At 43.7% G+C, this 21,098-nt stretch overlaps 3 protein-coding genes and 1 long non-coding RNA gene across 6 annotated transcripts; 1 reads left to right on the forward strand and 3 right to left on the reverse strand.

Annotated features, from left to right (window-relative positions):
* The first annotated feature begins 225 nt into the window (after positions 1-225).
* LOC127321238 (serine carboxypeptidase-like 45) lies at positions 226-3,472 on the forward strand. The gene is made up of 10 exons (XM_051350275.2): positions 226-591; positions 1,099-1,200; positions 1,380-1,475; positions 1,598-1,690; positions 1,776-1,855; positions 1,957-2,238; positions 2,438-2,571; positions 2,663-2,755; positions 2,852-2,969; positions 3,068-3,472. The coding sequence occupies exons 1-10, from the start codon at positions 345-347 to the stop codon at positions 3,218-3,220; spliced, it is 1,398 nt and encodes a 465-aa protein (XP_051206235.1). The 5' UTR covers positions 226-344; the 3' UTR covers positions 3,221-3,472.
* Positions 3,473-4,684: 1,212 nt separating this feature from the next.
* On the reverse strand, positions 4,685-5,657 carry LOC127321239 (heavy metal-associated isoprenylated plant protein 20). 2 transcript variants are annotated; one of them, XM_051350276.2, is made up of 3 exons: positions 5,466-5,657; positions 5,228-5,303; positions 4,685-5,132 (listed from the first exon to the last, which is right to left on the reverse strand). In XM_051350276.2, the coding sequence occupies exons 1-3, from the start codon at positions 5,550-5,552 to the stop codon at positions 4,840-4,842; spliced, it is 456 nt and encodes a 151-aa protein (XP_051206236.1). In that variant the 5' UTR covers positions 5,553-5,657; the 3' UTR covers positions 4,685-4,839. The 2 variants fall into 2 exon arrangements, with proteins under 2 accessions (XP_051206236.1, XP_051206237.1); XM_051350277.2 differs by having other exon boundaries at positions 5,461-5,657.
* Positions 5,658-6,074: 417 nt separating this feature from the next.
* LOC127321237 (chaperone protein ClpC1, chloroplastic) lies at positions 6,075-14,241 on the reverse strand. 2 transcript variants are annotated; one of them, XM_051350272.2, is made up of 10 exons: positions 14,080-14,241; positions 12,677-13,262; positions 11,341-11,456; positions 11,132-11,254; positions 10,864-11,049; positions 9,856-10,071; positions 9,479-9,696; positions 7,938-8,013; positions 7,766-7,855; positions 6,075-7,525 (listed from the first exon to the last, which is right to left on the reverse strand). In XM_051350272.2, exons 2-10 carry the CDS (start codon positions 13,224-13,226, stop codon positions 6,347-6,349), a joined length of 2,754 nt encoding a protein of 917 aa, XP_051206232.1. In that variant the 5' UTR covers positions 13,227-13,262; positions 14,080-14,241; the 3' UTR covers positions 6,075-6,346. The 2 variants fall into 2 exon arrangements, with proteins under 2 accessions (XP_051206232.1, XP_051206233.1); XM_051350273.1 differs by lacking the exon at positions 14,080-14,241 and adding an exon at positions 13,912-13,997.
* A 3,392-nt stretch (positions 14,242-17,633) lies between these two features.
* LOC139836120 (uncharacterized) lies at positions 17,634-20,072 on the reverse strand. The gene is made up of 3 exons (XR_011752284.1): positions 18,315-20,072; positions 18,154-18,228; positions 17,634-17,738 (listed from the first exon to the last, which is right to left on the reverse strand). It is a non-coding gene; the product is annotated as an uncharacterized lncRNA (long non-coding RNA).
* Between the last annotated feature and the right edge of the window lie 1,026 nt (positions 20,073-21,098).

Consider the following 21,098-nt stretch of genomic DNA (forward strand, 5'->3'; position numbering starts at 1 on the left):
GATACATTCGTATCTAAAAAAAATTGAGCAAATATTTTATTAGTGTATCTATACATGGGGTGAGTATACAGATGTTGCCCAAAAATTTCTTCATGTTTTTAACTAAAAGTAGTTCATTAGACCTATTCACACTTCCTATTAGCAATTTCGACATCTCGTGACCTAGACTGTCAAACCTATTTATTGCCACCTATCCATTTATCACCTCAACACTTTGCACAGCAATACAGCATTCACTCCTCACTCACTCACTCGTCTCTCGTCTCTCGTCTGTCTCTCTCTCTTCCCCTCTCCCCCTCTCCCTCTTTCTCTCTCTTTCAAGTTTCAAGAGCAGAGTCAAGAACATGCACCGGGACATCATTGCTGCTGTGGTCTGTACAGCTACCGTGCTTCTAATCAGCAATGGCTGCCTCTCCATGGGCATGGTGGAGGACAAGATCAGCGTGTTGCCAGGGCAGCCGCCGGTCAGCTTCGCACAGTACTCCGGCTACGTGGCGGTGGACGCCGTGAAGAAGAGGTCGCTCTTCTACTACTTCGCCGAGGCCGAGCTAGATCCGGCCACCAAGCCCCTCGTCCTCTGGCTAAATGGAGGTAAGTTCAGACGCTGATACATCTTTTACACTGTTTCATCTTATTGCATTATTGGTACTGGGGATATAAGTTATAACACGAGAAAGAACCGTGTGAACTTGTGAAGGGCAGAGCCCAGATGGGAAAGGAAATTAAGAAATGCCGATACTAGATTACCTGTGCAAATGCAACTAGAGCAAAGGTCTTCTGCTTGGTTCTGACACTAAAAGAAGTTTTTTCCCTAATTGACTTCTTGAAAAGTAGACAGAGAAAGTGCCCCACTGTTAACGGAAGGGGGCTTTTTATCTTCGAAAATTTTATAACTAGCAGAAATGCGCTTTTGTTATGATTACATGATCTCGTCAAATGGAACTAATGTTGAAAACCACCCGTATGGGAGGGTTCCTAGCATGATAGCATCTTCAATTTTCGAATCCTGTTGGGTGGGGAATTTCACCTGATTTATGATCAAGATTCTGTGTCTCTCTGTTTGGAGTTCTGATGATGTCCAATTATGTGCTTGTGTAGGACCTGGTTGTTCATCTGTGGGGGTGGGGGCATTCTCAGAGAATGGGCCATTCAGGCCTAGTGGCAATGCCCTTGTGAGGAATGAGTATAGCTGGAACAAAGGTGAGCACTTGCCTCTTGTAAAAGCTGAGATCCACACCACTCCAGACAACCTTTGTGTACCTTTGATTGGTCCGCCTTTTACTGGCCCTATCTTTTGTTGGTGCAAAAGAGAAGAAGAGTTCACAGATTTTGTATCACAACTGAATTTCTTTCTTGGTATATGTTTGGCTTACTTTCAGAGGCCAACATGCTGTATCTGGAGAGCCCTGCAGGGGTGGGCTTCTCCTACTCCACTGATCCTTCCTTCTATGGGGGTGTTGGGGACAGCATGACAGGTGTGACCTCCATGCTTGCAAAGTTGTACCTCAATTTTTCCTTGTAGACAGACTTAACCTGCAAGATAGTTTTTCAAGGGCTTTCGATTTCTAAAGCTAGAACCTTTCGAATTTGTCTGAAGCCAGGGACAATTTGAAGTTCTTGCAAGGCTGGTTTGACAAGTTCCCACAGTACAAGGGCAGGGACTTGTACATCACAGGAGAGAGCTATGCTGGTACAGCCCATTCTTGACCACCTTGTTGTTGTTCAATTCTGAATTCACCGCTTCTTGTTATAATTACCTTGATGATTTTCTTCAGGCCACTATGTTCCGCAACTAGCGCAGCGCATGGTCGAGTTCAACAAGAAGGAGAAGCTGTTCAATCTGAAAGGCATTGCTGTAAGAATTTACCAATCTTACAAAAAAATAAATGTGTACAGAAGCCTCTTCCATTTATAGTGTTCACTCACTTGCTTTTTTCTCCCACATTGATCCAACAGTTGGGCAATCCGGTTCTTGAATTCTCAACTGATTTCAACTCAAGGGCCGAGTTCTTCTGGTCGCATGGGCTGATATCGGATTCAACTTACAACATCTTCACTACAGTCTGCAACTATTCGCGGTATGTAAGCGAGTACTACCACGGCTCGATCAGCCAGGTTTGCGACAGGGTGATGAATCAAGTTACCAGAGAGACCAGCAGATTCGTCGACAAGTATGACGTCACCCTCGACGTCTGCATCTCTTCAGTTTTGAGTCAATCCAAAATCCTCTCACCAAAGGTAACGTTTTTGGCATCATATATTCATATACCCTCCGATTCAAATTAACTGACTTAATTTTATCTAGATACGGATGTTAACTAAATACATTGATATCTATACAAAGTTGAGTCAATTAAAATAAATTGGAGGGAGTATGTTAAGGAGAATAGGAGACATCATGTAAAGATGCCCTTAACCGACTATATATTCTGCGCAGCCTAGCCAGCAAGTGAACAGGGAGCTCGATGTGTGCGTCGAGGATGAGACGGTGAACTACCTCAACCGAAAAGATGTGCAGAAAGCAATGCACGCGCAGCTCAGCGGTGTGCCCAAGTGGACGGTTTGCAGCAGGTGCGAGTTTGCCAATTCACTATCTGTGTACATCGGCTATATAGCTGCATTCCATCAGTTCAGCAATTTTACAAGTTTTTGCCCAATCCAGTATTCTTGAGTACAAGCAACTGGACCTCAAGATCCCGACCATCAACATCGTTGGCGCGCTCGTCAAGGCCGGCATTCCGGTGCTGGTTTACAGGTAAAGAACCGAATACAGTAAAGTCGGCAGCATGTATTCAGGACCTGAACCTTATGCCTGCAAGAAAATGTTTGCTGCTCTTGGATCTCTCTGCAGCGGCGATCAGGACTCGGTGATCCCCCTGACGGGCAGCAGGACGCTTGTGCACGGCCTCGCCAAGAGGCTCCGGCTCAAGGCCACGGTGCCGTACCGGGTCTGGTTCGAAGGGAAGCAGGTATGTGAGCTCCGGTCCATCCGTTGGTCATCGTCATCGTCAGCTCCACTCCTGGCTATGGTGGTGAGACTGAAGCGTTTTTCTCCGGGGATGTGCAGGTAGGCGGATGGACGCAGGTGTTCGGCGACGCGCTGTCCTTCGCGACCATCCGGGGCGCGTCGCACGAGGCGCCCTTCTCGCAGCCGGCGAGGTCCCTCGTGCTCTTCAGGGCGTTCCTCGCCAGCCGGCCGCTGCCGGAAGCGTTCGAGTGACCTGAACTATCTTCAGTTCAGGTTCTTGTACTAGAATCTAGTAGCTAGAGTTCATGCGTCAATCGTCTTATGGTTGGGAATCCAATCAGAAAAGTATGCGCGAGTGTCAGAATCAGTTGTTCTAATTCGCAAGTATTTCATGGTGTGGAGGTGCACTGGAAATGTATATGCACATCCTGAAGAGGGTGTTGCACAGGATTTTTCTCTGCTGCAGAGCACTAAATCTAACACGGATTGTTATCTCTGGTGTCATACCGGGAAAACGTGCATGAAAAATGAATTTGTACCACACGGCTGAAATTTACTCGGATTGTTATCTGTGGTTTACGATCAAATGCAGACGTGTAGATTCACATACCCAAAAACAAAACAGAGAGAAAAATGCAGGTATCCTGTTATCCAAACATTTTATGCCGTAGCCACACTATACTTCATTTTGTTTCGGATTTGGACTTCAAAATTGAAAGGTATTCTTGGCGGACTGGTTTTTCTGCTCCCGAGCTCATATGCTCCTGCTCCAATAAGATTATCAAGAAAAATCTGAAATCTTTAGATAATGAACGTGAACATGTGCTCTAATAGTATGCCAAAAATCTCCTAAAAAGATACATGTACTGGTCTATGCAAAAAAGACAAATCTGATTATTGCAAACAACAAATCCAAATGCTCCAAACAGCACTAGATTTTGTTGTTTTTGCATAGACCAGCAAATATGTTATTTCTCACCATATGTTGCTTCCAGCTAGAACAGATTCTCATGTTACTGTAAAAAAAACAGAATTTTCTATTTTGTTTGCTATTTTTTGCATGTTTTTTTTACTAGCGAGAGCATAATTGAGCTCGGTTTCAAAAGTGCATTCGATTCATGGTGACTTGTCCCGTTCTGGATATCTCTTCCCCGGTGTACATATCAATCACTCGTCTCTCACAATCTCTTCTTCTAATATGTCACGCATAGTAAGAAACTCTCTCCTCCCTTCGCTTAAAAGTGTAGTGTCTCGGATGAATTCAAATTTGACAAAAAATTTACCAAAATCATATTTTCTTGTCTTGAATAAAGTCGTTTTTGGAGAAATTTGTGTGGCATTTTCATGATTTTTTTTGTCTATGTCAGCGTTGCGCAGAGCAAGAAACCACGCTTTCCCCTCTCCTCCTCCATCTCATCGGCGGTGTTCTCACCGGTAGCGTTAAGGAGGGCAGGGAGTCGTCTAGTCACCGCTCCAAGATTTCGTTTCGTCTACTTGTGTTGCAGGTTTTGTGTCAGGAATTTCAGACTAATTCGAGGGTTCAATGGCGATGGGTCTGGTTGTGGGCCCTTGGTTCTTAGGGGCGCTTGCACGAGAATTTTCACATTGTCATGAGCAAAGTCAAGCCTGCTCGGCAGGGGAGCAGCGACACAGCGGCGCATCGCCGGCTCGAACCGGCGGCGGCACTGGTTGTTTATCCATATAATAATTTAGATATAGAAAATAGTTCATGTCTCCAAGCTGAAAATATGCAAACAACTCACATGGAAATCGTACACGCGTAGATTAACTAGTAGGCTGCATAGCCTGAATGTAGAGTAGCGATGTATCTGTTATAGCTGGTGTGGAGATGTTTGAGATGGTCGACCACGTCACATGATGGAGCAGGCGTTGACGTCCTCGTCGTTGAACATGTTCATGTACCGGACCTCCTGCGCCCCTGGGTCGGCCATGGCCAGCGGCGCGCTGCGGACGAAGCCGGCGGGGGCCTTCTTGTCGTAGGCGCCGCCGACGTAGGGGTAGGTGGTGAGCGAGTAGGGCACGTACGGCCACATCTCCGCCCCCTTCCCGGTGCTCTTCACCCGCTCCAGCACCTTGCTCGGCTCCACGTACCCAGTCACCGTCACCTTGCTCATCTTTGGAGTCACGGACACCGCCGTCACACCTTAAGTATCCACGGACAGACATGGGTTCAGCTACGCAAGAAATTACTGTATTTCTAAAGAAACTTACTATTATACTGTTTATGCTAGTGCGTACCCCGCATCGATTTCACCGCGTTCTTGACCCTCCTCTCGCAGCCCTCACAATCCATCTTCACCTTGATGTTTACCGTCTGCAGATAACAAACTACTCCGGTTAACCACGCATATAGCATCTCGACAAAAAGCTCGGGAAACATATGGATCACTTGACAAGATCGGAAGTTGGTTGAAAATGTTTCCGAGGAACAGTCAAGGAGAGCACACGATGTTTTCTTGAATTCCACAAACCTTACCTGCAGTGGCCGCCTCTTCCTGGGCTTGAGGGCGTTCTTTGTCTGGGTCATACTGCACATATCGGAGAGGTGATCCAAGATGCCCATGGTTTTGCTTCCAACAGGAAGCCAGGATGAATGAAGTGTTCTTGCGCGTGTTAGCGGTGCCAGGCAAAGTGTTCTTAATTGGGTACAGGACGAAGGTCGTGTATATACTCAGGGAAAATGGAAGAAAAATCAGAGCATGGCTAATTTCGTATGGTTAGGATGGACGTGCAAGTCCATATTGACACACCGGTCGACCGATTAAACCACGGAGCTTTCGGATTAAATGGGCAAACACCCCTGCTTCCAGGATGGGCCATTCCCTGCCTTGCATGCTAGCTGTTTTGACAGGGAGCTACCTGGTCGGTGAGACCAATCATCTCTCCAGTCACTACCAAAATCATACAAATTACTTTAATGCTTCCAACATTTTTTCATAAAAGAAAAAAAGATCTCAAAATCTAGTATTCAGCTTGCTTCATAAATGCATCCTTATCTGTTCCTTTTACAGGAGAAATTCCATTGCCTCACTTCAAAATTCAAGAGTGTAAAGAAAACAAGGCAACTCAAAATAGCAAGTACAAATTATTGAATGACAATGATGCTTCCAACTTTCTTTCAGAAACAAAGCAACTCAAAATCTAGCGTACAACTTGCTTCGTGAATGCATCTCTATCTGTTCGATATACATGACGATTTCTAGTGCCTGACTCCAAACTTCAAAATTCAAAAGAGTGAAAAGAAAGGACAAAGCACATAACTGGAAGGGGTTTGACGTAAATCTAGTTTTACAATCACCAGGACTCAAGCTGAGAGGCAAAGAAAGCCAGAGTACAGGCCAAAGATGGTGTCCCCCACTAGACACTCAGAGCAGGCGCCAGCGGCTCCGCGATACCACTCCCACTGTTGAGAACGACCACCTTGCCGTCCGCATCCACATCAACAATAGCAGAGTCACCTTCCTTGACCTCGCCAGCCAGCATCTTTTCCGCGAGACTGTCTTCCAGAAGCCTCATAATAGCACGTCGCAGAGGCCTGGCACCGTAGCTTGGGTTGTAACCTTCATCGACAACCCTATCCCGGAACTTCTCCGTAACCTGGAGGTCGATCTCCTTTGCCTTGAGCCTGTCAAACACCTCTTTGAGCATAATATCAGCAATATCTTTCACCTCCAATTTCGTCAGCTGCCGGAACACAATCATCTCATCCAATCTGTTCAAGAACTCAGGCCGGAAGTACTGCTTCAACTCCTCGGTGACCAAGCTCTTGATCCTGTTATAGCTGGTGTCTTTCTCGTCAGACTCAAGGTCAAATCCAATCTTCCTGCCTCCCTTCTCAATCACACTGCTTCCAACATTCGATGTCATGATCAACAGTGTGTTCTTGAAATCAACTGTCCGTCCCTTGCTATCAGTGAGCCTCCCATCTTCTAAGATCTGAAGCATCATGTTGAAGACATCTGGATGTGCCTTTTCAATCTCATCAAAGAGAACAACTGTGTACGGACGGCGGCGGACTGCTTCTGTTAACTGACCTCCTTCTGTGTAGCCAACATAGCCTGGAGGTGATCCGATGAGTTTGGAGACCGTATGTCTCTCCATGAACTCGCTCATATCTAATCTGGTCATGGCTTCCTCTGAGCCAAAGTAGTAGGATGCCAGAGCCTTCGCCAATTCTGATTTACCAACACCAGTTGGTCCAGAGAATATGAAGCTAGCAATGGGTCGATTCGGATTCTTGAGGCCAACACGAGCACGTCGGATAGCACGGCTAATAGCTTTAACAGCCTCATCCTGCCCAATGATACGCGTATGGAGTGTCTCTTCCATCTTAAGGAGGCGTTCAGACTCATCAGATGAGACTTTCTCCACAGGTATACCAGTCCAAGAGGAGACAATGTGTTGGATATCTGCCTCTGTGACAACAGGACCAACTTCGCCAGATTCAGTCTCTGCTTTAATCATTTCCTTGCTCTTGTCAATAATGGCTGTAATTTGAGCCTTCAGCTCCATCTCCTCATCTCTTAATTCCCCAGCCTGTCAAGAAACAACAACAATAAGATAACATGGAAGGAACAACAACAGTTATTTCTACTTACAATATAACAGAAAAAGGAAGAAAGGGCTGGCTTCTACTAGATTGCGCGGTATCATACAATACAATGTACAAATAGCCAAATCAACCCATACGGTTGCATGAAAAACAATCTTACTATAGCAGACCATTGAGGAACCTTCATATAAAACTCAGATCACATCTACAAAATAAATGCATACCTTCTCAAAATCTTGGCCACGCACAGCCTCATTCTTGTCCTTTGTTATCTGGCGGAGTTTTTTGTCCAGCTCCTTGGCTTCATCAGGGAGCTGTAACGTGAAGGGGCAAAGGTTAGACAGAAAAAATGTCATGAAGTGGCTCTCCGCGGTCAGAATAATTCAGAGTTAGTACCTGTGCATGCCTGAGCCTAACACGGGAACCTGCTTCATCAATCAAGTCAATAGCCTTGTCAGGCAGGAAGCGGTCACTGCAGAGATAGCAACAGTAACATGTTCAAATCAGATAATTGGCTCTACAACAACAACAGCAACAACATCAAAGCCCATTCCCCAAGTTAGTTAGGGTAGGCTAAATATGAAACCCAATGGAAATAAAAGGAAACCCTTTCGTAAATAAAAAAACTAAATAAAAAAAACTATATTATAAAATATAAATCAACTCATCTGATTTTCGGTAGATATTATTTCATATGTATAGAGGGTATTCATATACTATAATATGAATTAAATAAGATATGGATCAAAGAAAGACTACTTCTTCTGGATCCTAAATTAATAAAATAAAGAAATGAATTTTTTCAATTTTAAATAAGGAATAAATAATGTATACATCTAAACGACCTTTTCTTAAATCTAAGCAACCCTTTCTTAAATCTAAGGAACCCTTTCGTAAATCCAAGCAAACTTTTCGTAAATTCAAAAACAAGGATAGAGAAAAAGGAATAAGGTGGAAAACAAGGTAGGATAGATGATTGGCTCTACTGCCAACAAATTAAATAGGTGGAAAACAAACGCTGTCCATATCTACTAACTGGAATTAAGGTTTCCCTTCTCCGAGGGATCCTAATGACCATGCATGTGTAGAGTCAATCAAGTGTCAAGCATAATACAAATTTTACATTCCTGACTTGTAATTTAATTACAATTTTACAAAATCTTTGCAGATTAAGGATGAAACTGCAGTGTTCTACAACTTATGTCATTTATAACATTTTCAGCAGAAGTCTAGAGTAAAGGGAATAATGGAGCACAATGGGAACTTGACAAAATTCAGGATACCCTTTGATGATGGATAATAAAATCGTGAGATGTCACTAACGGAAGCACCTTGCCTACCCAAAATATCGATGAAAAATGTAGTCAAATTGATGATACACATAAGTGAACAATACAGACAAAGGAACCACCGGAGACCAACATACACAGTTGGGCTTGTTTGATTCAGAGGATAGGGAAAGTAGAGGGATAGGGAAAATGGTGGATTGCTATGGTCTGCCCCCATGAATCCTATAGGAAAGAAACCTATGGAAAGTGGTGGATTGCTACAACTGATTGGTTGATGGCAGCATAGGAAAGCTACAGGAATTTTACATGAAGAATTCAAAGGAGCTAAGGTCATTTTCTTCTTTTGGAAGAGGCTAGGGGAAGTCCATAGAAAAGAATCCTGTAGGAGTGTAGGTTCTATTCCTACAAATCAAATGACGATTGTAGAAAAAAAAATCCATAGGAATACAATCCCGTGAGAATCCTGTACAATTCCTACAAATCAAACAAAGCCCACATTCCTATGCCCAAGTGAAATTGAAACTTTGAAGAGTTAAAAAGATACGACCAATAGAAATAACTGTTGCTCCAGAATTGGTGTAAACACAATCTTAAGGAAAAAATATTGGAGATCAACCAAATTAATTAAAAGTGTGATGCAATGCAAACCTGATATACTGATATGATAACTGTGCCGCAGCAACTAAAGCCTCGTCGGTGTATCGCAGCTTATGATGAAGTTCATATCTCTCACGAAGTCCTCTTAAGATCTGTATCGATTCATCAACAGTGGGCTCTGGAACCTTAACTGGTTGAAACCTTCGCTCCAATGCAGGATCTTTCTCGATATGTTTCCTATACTCATCTAGCGTTGTGGCACCAATGCACTAAAAGAACAGACATCAGAAATAAGGAAATTAGGGGCAGCTCATGTATCCTTTGCTAGACGCATGGCTTGTGAAGTGGAAGGACCAAGTATCTGGATCCAGCCTAGGTTAGGCCTTCATAACAATGACAGGGATGGAGTTCAAAATAAGGGACATTACCTGCAGTTCACCTCTTGCAAGAGCTGGTTTTAATATGTTAGCAGCATCAATGGCACCTTCAGCTGCACCTGCTCCAATTAATGTGTGCACTTCATCAATAAAGAGAATAATGTCATCATTTTGCTTAATTTCTTCCATAAGTTTCTTCAGTCTTTCTTCAAACTCTCCACGATACTTGGTACCAGCAACAAGGAGCCCCATGTCAAGGGTAATAACCTGAACAGAAGAATTGTGATTAATGTTCTGGAAGAGCATGATGATAAAGAGGAAAAGAAGCTTTATGCTACTCAATTGTTTTTGGACAATTTTTGCAGCTGATGATAGCCTTCCATGACATTAACTGTTGAAAGCTATTGATCCCAATAATAACACTAATTGTGTAGGATGACAAAGTCACAAAAAAAGGCCTTCCATGTTACATGAAAAAGCTCTGAGACACCAATACATGGTAAACCAAGGGTATCAACATGTGATACAGATAATGTTCAGTACACCCTGGTACATACACAACAAGTATCAGAATGATTACCATTAAAAAGAACAAAGTGGCCCAACCCTATAAGTGTTATCTAAATATCTTGATAAAATGCCATGAATAGCTTCGCCTTTGATAAAATGATATGTCCTATGACACTGACAGGTGGGATCCAGCATTTATCAAAGGCCAGGCTACCACTTGGCATTTTATCAAATCTCCATCATCCAAATATTGCCCTGTCTTGTGCCTTCCTGTCCCAAAAGGCTAGCCTCATCTGACCCAACTCGCAGTCCCAGTATATCCACGTATTGGTATTTTTTAATAATTAAATGTACCCATGTAATAACATTAATTTAAAATGGCACATTCCAGTATCTATATCGCCAGTATACCAATAAATGTATCAGCATGGGTGCTGCATAGAGAAAAAAGTAAACCACTAACCATCCATTTTTGCAATTCATGCTACTCACTTGCAATCATATATAGGAAACCACAGTAAGCATGATAACAGAACAGTCTAGGCTAACCTTCTTTCCTTCGATTGTTTCTGGAACATCACCATTGCAAATACGCTGTGCAAGCCCCTCTGCAATAGCAGTCTTGCCGACACCAGGCTCTCCAATTAGGCAAGGGTTATTCTTTGTCCGCCTTCCCAAAATTTGAGTTACACGCTCAATTTGATCCTGTCTGCCAACAACTGGGTCTAGTTTACCCTGCAGCATAAAAAACATGAGACTATTTCTTTGCTGCTTAATATTTGCAGCAGACAAAGCACACATGAGAGGAAGAACATACCTCTTCTGCCAGCTTTGTCAAATTAGTACCATATTCTTCTAGTGTAGGCATCTTCTGACCACTGCTTCCCCCACCAACACCAGCACCAACAGCTTCTGTGCTTTCGCCAACCATTCTTATGACCTGCGCGCATCACGTAAAACATTCACTCCATGCACAGCTTTAATTCAAATAAATAGTCTAAGAAGGATAATGGTGAAGAAAATTGCCTGGGTACGAATATTGTTAGGATCAGCACCAAGACTTTCAAGTACCCGGGCTGCCACACCTTCACCCTCACGAAGTAGCCCTAGGAGTAAGTGCTCGGATCCTATATAGTTATGCCCTGAGTAATGAACATAGAAGAAAATTAGTTGACATAAGATGCATATGTATATCGAACAAATGACTGGTCTCACGAAGATAAACAAGTTCCAAACACGAGCAAATGAATGGAGTGAATGGTGATCTCCTAGCTGGTTTATATTTTATCGAACAAATGAATGGAGTGAATGGTGATTTCCTAGCTGGTTTATATTTCAGATTGTGGAATAAACATGGCCCCGTTCCTATTTTAGATGGTGTGCTAATTACGCTGGTCCATGTTCTTTCTATTCCAGTAAGAGGCAAAACAACAGATTATGGCCAGGTCATGCAATTAAAGAAGGGGGCTGTGTGCTTTGTATGCTTTTTTTTTTTTACTCATGTGCCTTCCATACCCGTGGGAGGTGAAAGACGAGGATGTGGAATGGTAAAACATCCTTCTTGCAGGTTCACCTAATGGGTGATGAGCAACTCCACTAGCTTTTCCCACAGGGGAGATTCCCAGCCCCGTCCCCTAATGGTGGAATTCTGCCGTGTGATAATAGGAATGGGGCCTCATTTTCCACATGGTTTGACGATCACTCTACTTAACCATCATTTTGGATTAGTCATTGATTAAAAAATGTCCATTCGCCACAAGTAATCATATGCCGGTCTCCACACCAGTAATTTGCATACTTAACAGGGACCCAGAAAGTAAGAGCAGGATACCAGAGATAAAACAGTATATAAAACAACGCATCCACACAAGGAACAAGCATAGGTCATGGTCAGGCCTAACATATAGAATAACAAAGAACGGGCGTATCAGATGGTTAGGTCCCAATGAAGGTCAATGAAAGGACGGAGGAACCGTTTGTGTCCTTGCTTTACCAGATGTGGGATGAATTACCAACTATTTCCCCACACTTGTAACCGAAAGGGGATGAGGCTCCATTCCCATACCTAGCAAAACTAACTTTTCCTTAATTATCATTCTGAATGTATAATTTAGTAATATATTATTTGTACATGCTTAACGATCAATCCACTACATGTAACTGTGCACTCTTCTGAACCAATTGACACTAAGCCAGAACAGGATAAAGAGAAAAGAAGGTAGAGTCGGACAGATTTGATTACAAACTAGGGGGCATCAAGAAGTGTTGATGATGCACATAAAGTAATAATTCTAGAACAGCTTATCAAACAGAATAAAACAGGAACAAATTAGCTGAATTTGTGGACAGATGAAGATAATACCTAGCTGGCGAGCTTCTTCAAGTGAAAGTTCCAGCACACGCTTAGCACGGGGTGTAAATGGGATTTCAACAGCAACAAATCCACTGCCTCGTCCAATGATCTTCTCCACTTCCAAACGGGCATCCTTAAGACTGATCCCCATAGACTTGAGAACCTTGGCAGCAATTCCAGTTCCCTCACCAATAAGGCCCAGCAGAATCTGCTCCGTGCCAACAAAGTTGTGACCCAGACGCCTTGCTTCCTCCTGTGCAAGCATAATCACCTTGATAGCTTTCTCAGTGAAGCGCTCGAACATGGCCCGGACCACCATTTTTGACCCCAGCCCTCGTGGGCGTGAAATCTGGCTTGCTACGATGGAGCCAAAGTCACGCTTGATCACGGACCTTGTATCCAGGAAGTTTGTTTGCCGCAGCCCTTGAAAGCCACCAAGAGTAAGGGTCCTTGTTGGCATACTGCGTAACATGGTGGCCCTTACACGCACACGGGAGCGCTTAGAGCTGCTCCTGTATGCGGTCGGAGCGATGACAGACTGAACTAGAGTTCCCTCCATTTTGAACTAACCAGAGAACCACTGCTTTACCAGTGCCTGCAAAAGAAGTATAAATCAAACAGTAAATATCACAAAACAATCACAGATGCAACTAAGGCAATCAGTGCCGATGGTCAGAGCCGACATAAGTGCCCAAAATGCGAGGTCAGAAGAACTAGCAAACCATCAGTCCATCACATATCACAGAACAACCACCTAATCCTACACCTAATGATCCCAAATCAAACAGGAATACATGATTATAATCAATTCGAGCACAACCATCAACACAGGATTAGTTTTGTGTATCCATCAAAGTCAACACGGGATTATCCACAAGTGACTACTCCAACCAACAGAGAGAGGAACACGATCTAAATCCGCTGGACAATAGCACCTCAGCCAGACAGCCACTATGGTGAATGAGCCTACACGCAACAAGCAAGCAACCATATCCACATCACGGCAGCTACCAACAGCGTCCACCGACGCACGCGGTCCGAACCGGATTCGCGGAATGGCCCCTTGACCAATCATCAACCCCCGGAACCACCGAAGCCCAATCCAGAAAATCACCCACCCGAACAAACGTAATTAAACCCGGGAAATTCCTGGTGGGGGGGAGGACGCGCGGGGACTCATCAACCCGAGGAACGACGGAGGCGGCGGAGGGGCCGAGGAGAGGGGCCGGACGGCAGAGCCTCACCTCGGCGAGGCCGTCCAGCGGCGGAGGACCTTGGCGCGGCGAAAGCCGATAACACGAGGCTAGGAGCGAGATGCGAAATCCTAGCAATCCATAGACAAAATCAACAAGTACGACCCGTCAACCCGGACAGGAGCATGCTAGGACGGAAGTGGAACGCCGAGGAAATACCTGAGCTCCTTCCTTCCGGCGGCGCACGTGGACGCACCTACTCCGGCCGCCGTGTTGGGTCGGTGCCCGCTGGCCGCCGCACCGCGCTCGCTCCGCTAGGGCTAATCCCCTTCCTGCCTTGGTCGCCTCGGATTAGACGGCACTCTGTCGATTGATCAGGGAGACCATGCCCACCTTCCTTACTTATCTGTTCAGCCTAGACTAAAATAAGCCCACCAAGGCCCACACCCCTCACTTCACTACGCCTTTTCTTTATTCTCAGGGAAGTACAAGTGGTTTTGTTTTAAATCCAAAAGTTTTTATTTTATATACTTACTAATTACTAATATAATTGAGAATCCAAAGGTTTTTTATTAGAGGTATAGGTGATACAAAAACTTATTATCAAGTCGGTTCACTGGACTAGTTTGTCCACAAATTTTATGGGGTTACATTTAACCATTCTACCATCTAGGAGAATGTAGTAAATGACGATTCTCATGGGCAATGCGGAGAGTTACATCATTGAGTTACTAGGAAGCAATGGCACGGCGGCACGCCGCGCCTGTGATGTGAATTCGTTGATATAAATTCTATTGGTACCCATGGAAATCAGTTTAAGTGCGATTGCAACGAAATTTAATAAATTTTGGTAATTTCGGTACACAAATATTTCATTGGTACACATGATTTAAAAAATCAAAATATTTCCATTTTGCATGTTTGGATGAATTTTGAGAGATAATTTTGGTCCTTTGGTGAATAGTAAACCGAAATCACTGAAATTGAAATATTTCCGAAACTGGAATTGAAAACCATGGTGCTATTCTCTCTTCAATCTTAATTTGGTTTTTTGAAATGCTGATGTGAGTTTTACTTCGATAAAGAATGCCGGTGACAATTCACGTTTGGATGCTTGTATGAGCTGTTAAGAAACAAAATGTCTCTCTTTCAAAGGATGTGTATAATCTGATTAATCTGATTGCTTTGATCAGAATATCGTATGTAAATTAGTAGTGACATGGATTTGCCCTTTCGTGTTGATGACTATCTTAGTTTTAAGCTTCGCGAACTTGTCAGTACAAAGAGCCTAAGTGTCTGCTAAGAAGTGATTTAAGTACGGAGTAGACAGTATGGGAGGCAACAGTGAGGAAGCCTATCTCTAGCATATGTACGGTACATAATGTACCGTCTTCTTCCTCTGCTCCATCCCCAAATCGGACCGACCCGGCCTCCTCCTCCCCGCATCGGCGCTGCTGCCCCGCCTCCCCACTCCGCGTCCAACCCAGCCTCAGGCGGCTGGGCAGAGTCTCTTCCCTCCCTTCTATCCCCGCCTTTCTCCTCACCCGCTATCCACTGGCAGAGCCCCATGCTCGTCAGAGCTCGCCCGGCCACCAACTCCGAAAGCAGTACCGACTACCAAGTTGAGCCTGTTGTCCCCTGCGCGGCTGCGCCACGGATCAGCCGGTGGATGCCCAGGGTCGGCGAGCAGCGGCCGCATGTCCGCGTCGAGGAGGGTCAGCCGCAACATCACCACCGAGGAGCTAGTGGTCCTCCTTTTCGCAGCAGGAGCTGACCAGCCCGCAGCTCCCCGCCGACGACGCAACCTGCATCGAGGTCGGCTACGTCGCGCAGCAGCTGCTCTAGTGGGACGGCCTCAGTGGCTGGTTCTCGTTGCCACGGCGACCTTGCCGCCGCAGTCCTGTCCTGACCCTCAGGCCTAACTGGCGGAAGGACGGGGATGCGAGGTGTTCTTGTATCATGGTTGCGGCCACAGGCTGCATTCGCCATCGTGTGGGTCGAGCTTTTCCATTGCATGGACATGAAGAGAGTGATGCACGGAGGCCGCGCTCGGTGGTTCATGGGGGCAGCGGGGGTCGTGGCGAAGCGGGCGGGTCGGGTCGGGTGGAGCCGGACGCCCTTGCCGAGGTGACGGCACATGGCGCCTTGAATCCATGCACGACCGCGGAATGGATGGATCCGGCGGCGAGGAGTGTTATACTGCCAGTCCGCCAATATACTGGAGCAAGTGGGGCTAGAATTCACAGAAACCGGTATGTTATTTTGCCTTTATATACAGTAGTTATTCTGACTAATATATGTAGCTCTGACTGCATAATATCATACTGTAAGTGTTTTATTGATGTTCACTGCTGCCAGCAGTAAAACGTAATGCACAGATTAGAACTGAAACCATCACATTAAGAAAACGGAAAACACCCTTTCAGTTTGCAACTCTGGCAGCTGGTGCTATGTTGATATCACTTCCCCCTATACTTAAGGGTGTCATGTGGGATCCCACTTTTGTCCCACTTGTAGTATAATTTGACTTTTTTAGTACAAATTTTGACATCAAAATTTGAACTACATAGTACAAAATGACATCCCACTGGGATCCCACCTTGACACCCTACCTATACTATCCGTAAATCTGAACGCTATGCTTATGTAAGCTAGGTGCTAATATTTCTACTATGCCTACATATTAAATTATGATATGCTTGGATTACCAAATATGGTCATGTGTACCTCATCTAGTAAGAAGGCTTTAGCAAAAATAGATGTGACTCCCATTTATGTACATATATACCTCTTAATTTCATGGTTGTGGACATGTGCGTTGTTCTTTGTTCTACTGGAATGGACACTCTTCTTAAGAAACATAAGTGCAATTATTAGTATGCCGGATGTCAATCGTAAATCTTAGTTCCCCCAAAATAAAGCAATGGAACACACACCAGCAAAGCTCTCTTACTATTTTCAGGGACACGGGGAAACCTAAATACACATGGATCCATGACTACTGTCTTACAACTTGATCTGTGAGGTACATATATTAAATATAGCAGACCATTGGATAATATATAGAAATATCAATCGATAAGCTTATGTACAAATAGGTTATGAAAAGGTCACCAGCTTTAGGCAAGTATGCAAAACCATGGAATGAAGACACGTTTCTTCACCAAGATAAATATCATCATAAGCAGAGCAAACTTTACAGACATGGTAGACGGCTATTACGCGGATCTTCTGAGGCGATAGAAAGTAATATGAAGAAGATGAAATAAAAGAGAAAGTCTCTGATATATTCATTGACGGCAACTATATACAAAGAACACACGAATACAGCAGAACATTATAAAGTGGCGCTTTCGAGCACACTAACTCAAAAGGTATAGAGAGAACAGAGATCTTGATACATAGTTCTTTTAGCTAAATAAAGCCTACTATGTCTGCGGTTGAATGATCTCTCCTGGATAGCGTAGTTCTTTGAAGGAGAAGTAAAATTGGTAGCTTGCATACCAATCAATTTAGGAAAATGATCACCGATAGGAGGACCGCCACCAAAGCATGAACTACCACTCCATTGGACCCAGTAGCGGCCACTTCACACAATCGACGGAACAAAATTTAGAAGCTTGTCAATTTAATACCCAAAAAGTGGTAGAAAAGTATCACGTTAAGACTAATATCATTTAATATTTTCCTCTACTGAACCCATTCGAATAGGGTCCAGCTGTGAAGACATGCTATGCAGTTGTGAAGCAATGGACATAGGACATCACCAATACCTTCGTGACACTTTGTTCTATGAATTACCATGAAAGATCACTCGGAGGCATGCCCCGTAGCTGTGCAGCAATGGATGTAAAACACCAACAACACCTTTGGAACACCTAGTATGAAAATATTTGCAATCACTATGCTCTTTGAAAGTTGAGTAACAAAGAATCATCAAAATTACGAGGAATTAAGTAAACTGAAAAATCGAACCGAGAATCATATGCCGACATAACCTAATCTTTTTCTTGCTTTTAAGGTCCTGATATAAGGACAACATATATTATAGGAGATGCAAAATTGGAAGGCAAGTAAAAGTTAGAAATAACAAAGTATGTTTTGAGATAGCGATTTGCAACAACAATCCAAATCATATACTCTGTAGCCCTCTATGTAGAACATCAGTAATACCTTGCAATACCTAGAGGGAACATGCGTGCGTTTACCGCTTAACAAAGGTTGTTTACTATCGCACGCATGCAGTTTCATAACAGCCTGCTGAAGTATTACTACCTATACGAAAAGCCATACCTAGCATCTTTTAAGCGAATATGCATCCTTGGCTCTTAATGCGTCTTCTATGAAATGATATCCATTAACAATCATCTGAAATTTATAGAAAAAGAGAGTTAAGTGTACATAAAAATCAGGCAATTAAAAATGAAACGTACAGGCTTGTATTAACGGGAAACCTGATAGAACGGTGTTGTTCCCTGCGCGTGACTGCAGAACATCAAATGAACATAGGAAATTTTTTAGTCTCTGTAATGGCTTCGATGACCTTTGTGGATTGAGAAATCTTGATCATATAAGCGTTATCTTGTATTTGTTTAGCGCTGCTGCTACAATAAAAAGACTCAAATATGTAGATCAAACCTTCCTTTAGTTGTTCTCTGCACATGTATATTTGATTAGATGTCACAGCCTTCCATTGTGTTGCCCTGAAACATTGTTAGCAAGTAACTATAAAACAGATGGAAATCTAGCATTGGTTGGTTACATTGCAGAAAATCAGTCAGTTGAAATATAAGTGCAATAAGCCAATATGCAGGTGCGTATGTCGTTAAAAAAACATATGTTTACTAACTGTTCTTTGATATTGGAGTGAGCATTCATAGATGATAAGATGAATTCTCAAGCTAGTTGTATGCACTGTATTTATAAGTGACAATAGCTAAATGAAGTGTCTGAATATTTAGAAGGTACCTCCCTGTAATAATAATGAAGTCGAACTCAAACAAAATTTGCCAGGTCGCTGGATCCATATACCATGCAAATACTATTTTTAGTATCGGTTGACATGAACGGTGGTAGAAATCGTAGTTCCAACTTTCAAGAATGGAGAAACCAAATGTAAATTGATCTTTATAATGGATGCTGAGACCACAACAACCTAGGCCAACACCTGGGCGACCAAAAAGATACAAACAAAGAAGGAATCAATAAGATGGAGGAAAAGGAATGAAAGGAAAAAGAGAATTATTAGAAGGGAAGGAAATACGTCCCATGAGTTAAACGATGAAGAGGAAGCAAAACAACATCCCTCAGCGACTCAGGCAGTGCCTGTGCAGCCTCGAATCTTGCATTTGAAGTCCCCCACAGGGCGTCACCGCTCATCAAGACCTTGCTGCAGAGCAGTACGGCATCGCGACGCATCAAGCCGTGGCTATGGCGGCCAACTACCAGGCTGTCGAAGCCCTCTAGCAACCAAGCGCAGGACCCTCGCGGCCATCCATTCGCGTTGATTTGGGGCCGCATCGCCATCCGCGTCGGGGAGGAGCGGAAAGGCCCAAAAACCTCCTCCACACCATCAGCCGCCTAGGTAGATGACACAGCGGCCGGAGAGGGAGAAGAGGGCGCCGGTCCTAGGGAAGAATGTGGGCGACGATGGCAATAGGGAGGAGGAGAGAAGGGGATCCAGGGCACCGCTTTAACATCCACCGCCTTGACCAACCCAACCAGAAGGTAATAAATATAACCGGAAACGATTCACAGTAGAAAGGAGGGAGAGAGGCCAACAGCCGGTTGCCTGTTTCCCTTCTGGCAAAAAAAAAAGACCAAAAGCAACTAACTGAGCAAACGATGGAGGAAAAAAACGGGAGAGCTACATGTCAGGCAATGGCTGGATGGAAGAGTGGATAAATACCATATCTACAGTAGCTAAAACGTTGTGAGCGCGCTGATCTGTTCAACTTTTATATAGTGTATGTATTAGTCCTAACTACAGACTCATAATTTATTGCGTAGAGTACACATGCATAGTTTAAAATGGTATATTATAGTGGCATGAAACACATCTCCCTGAATGAGATTATCAATTAATGTGAACAAAATAAATTTCTGTTTTTCTTAAAAGCAGCATCAACAGTTTGTAACGAAATTATGTATCTTATATGGCAGGTCGCTGAGTGAAGAAAGTGAGAGAATAACAAATAGAATACAAAGGGGTTCATAACATACCCGGAGAGAAATGAGTTCGAAGAACATCTATTTAATTTTCTTAAGGCCAGCACTAACCATTCCTCACAATTCTGTCCAGGCCTTAGAGCATGACCTCACAGAGAAGTATATTGCCGCTGAATGAAATTTATACATTGAGCAACCATTTCATGTTGAATCCATGGCTTCAGGAGGTGTCGATCTGAACAAATACCGGCTCTGCCATCGGACGTACGTGATGCACGTGGCGAGAGGTGGCCATCTTGCATCGAAACACAATTCAATCAGGAGTTGGGCATAAAAAGGTAACTATCTATCCTAAAAGGAAAAAAAAGTTACATTCAGATGGTAAGATTACTTGAGTTCTCCATCTGCATACAATTATATGTACATATGAAATATTTGTTCATAGGAAGCGAATTACGTCATCCACAATTCACAAAATAGAAAGAAATACCCATGGCAATAAGGCAAGCACATAGCAAAAAACAGGAATCTTGTTCGCCATTCATTAGTAATATGAAGAACACTTATGGACAAAAATTGCTAAATTACAGATCTAAAACCTAGTGTGAAGCAAAAAAAAAAAAGTGGTAGTAGGCTTGCAATGGACTCACAAACATCCTCATTTTGGTTATCACCATTTAAGACATCATCTCTGACCTTCGGCGTCCAGCGCTTCAAAATGGTACCAGGTGGAAGTAGACGCGGATCAACTATTAAGAATACTCCAAAAATACGATGACATAAAATACTTGAGGACTCAAAGTACTTGCAGCTATATTTTTTCCATCTTAGTGGAAGCATTATAAGTCCTTAGGTTGCACAAGAATCATCTAAAGCCAACTAATCTAGAAAATAGCTGGAGTATAGACAGCAGGGACATGTTGCACACTTGGTGCTCACCTTAGTCTGAGCTGCCGACTGCCGTCACATGGCCGTTTGGGGATCTCCTGGGGTGAACCTCCCATATGGCTGGCATTAATCAGACATGATAAATCGGAGAAGCGGTTCAGACCTCAAGGCAAGAATCCGCA

Source organism: Lolium perenne, chromosome 2, assembly GCF_019359855.2.
Source record: "Lolium perenne isolate Kyuss_39 chromosome 2, Kyuss_2.0, whole genome shotgun sequence".
Taxonomy (NCBI): Eukaryota; Viridiplantae; Streptophyta; class Magnoliopsida; order Poales; family Poaceae; genus Lolium; species Lolium perenne.

Coding starts and splice junctions, on each gene's coding strand:
- LOC127321238 (XM_051350275.2), top strand. CDS start 345: ATGCACCGGGACATCATTGCTGCTGTGGTCTGTACAGCTACCGTGCTT. Junction 592..1,098: donor CGTCCTCTGGCTAAATGGAG/GTAAGTTCAGAC, acceptor GTGCTTGTGTAG/GACCTGGTTGTTCATCTGTG. Junction 1,201..1,379: donor TGAGTATAGCTGGAACAAAG/GTGAGCACTTGC, acceptor GCTTACTTTCAG/AGGCCAACATGCTGTATCTG.
- LOC127321239 (XM_051350276.2), bottom strand. CDS start 5,552: ATGGGCATCTTGGATCACCTCTCCGATATGTGCAGTATGACCCAGACA. Junction 5,304..5,465: donor GGAAGAGGCGGCCACTGCAG/GTAAGGTTTGTG, acceptor TGTTATCTGCAG/ACGGTAAACATCAAGGTGAA. Junction 5,133..5,227: donor CGCGGTGAAATCGATGCGGG/GTACGCACTAGC, acceptor TGGATACTTAAG/GTGTGACGGCGGTGTCCGTG.
- LOC127321237 (XM_051350272.2), bottom strand. CDS start 13,226: ATGGAGGGAACTCTAGTTCAGTCTGTCATCGCTCCGACCGCATACAGG. Junction 11,255..11,340: donor CTAACAATATTCGTACCCAG/GCAATTTTCTTC, acceptor TGATGCGCGCAG/GTCATAAGAATGGTTGGCGA. Junction 11,050..11,131: donor TGACAAAGCTGGCAGAAGAG/GTATGTTCTTCC, acceptor TTTATGCTGCAG/GGTAAACTAGACCCAGTTGT.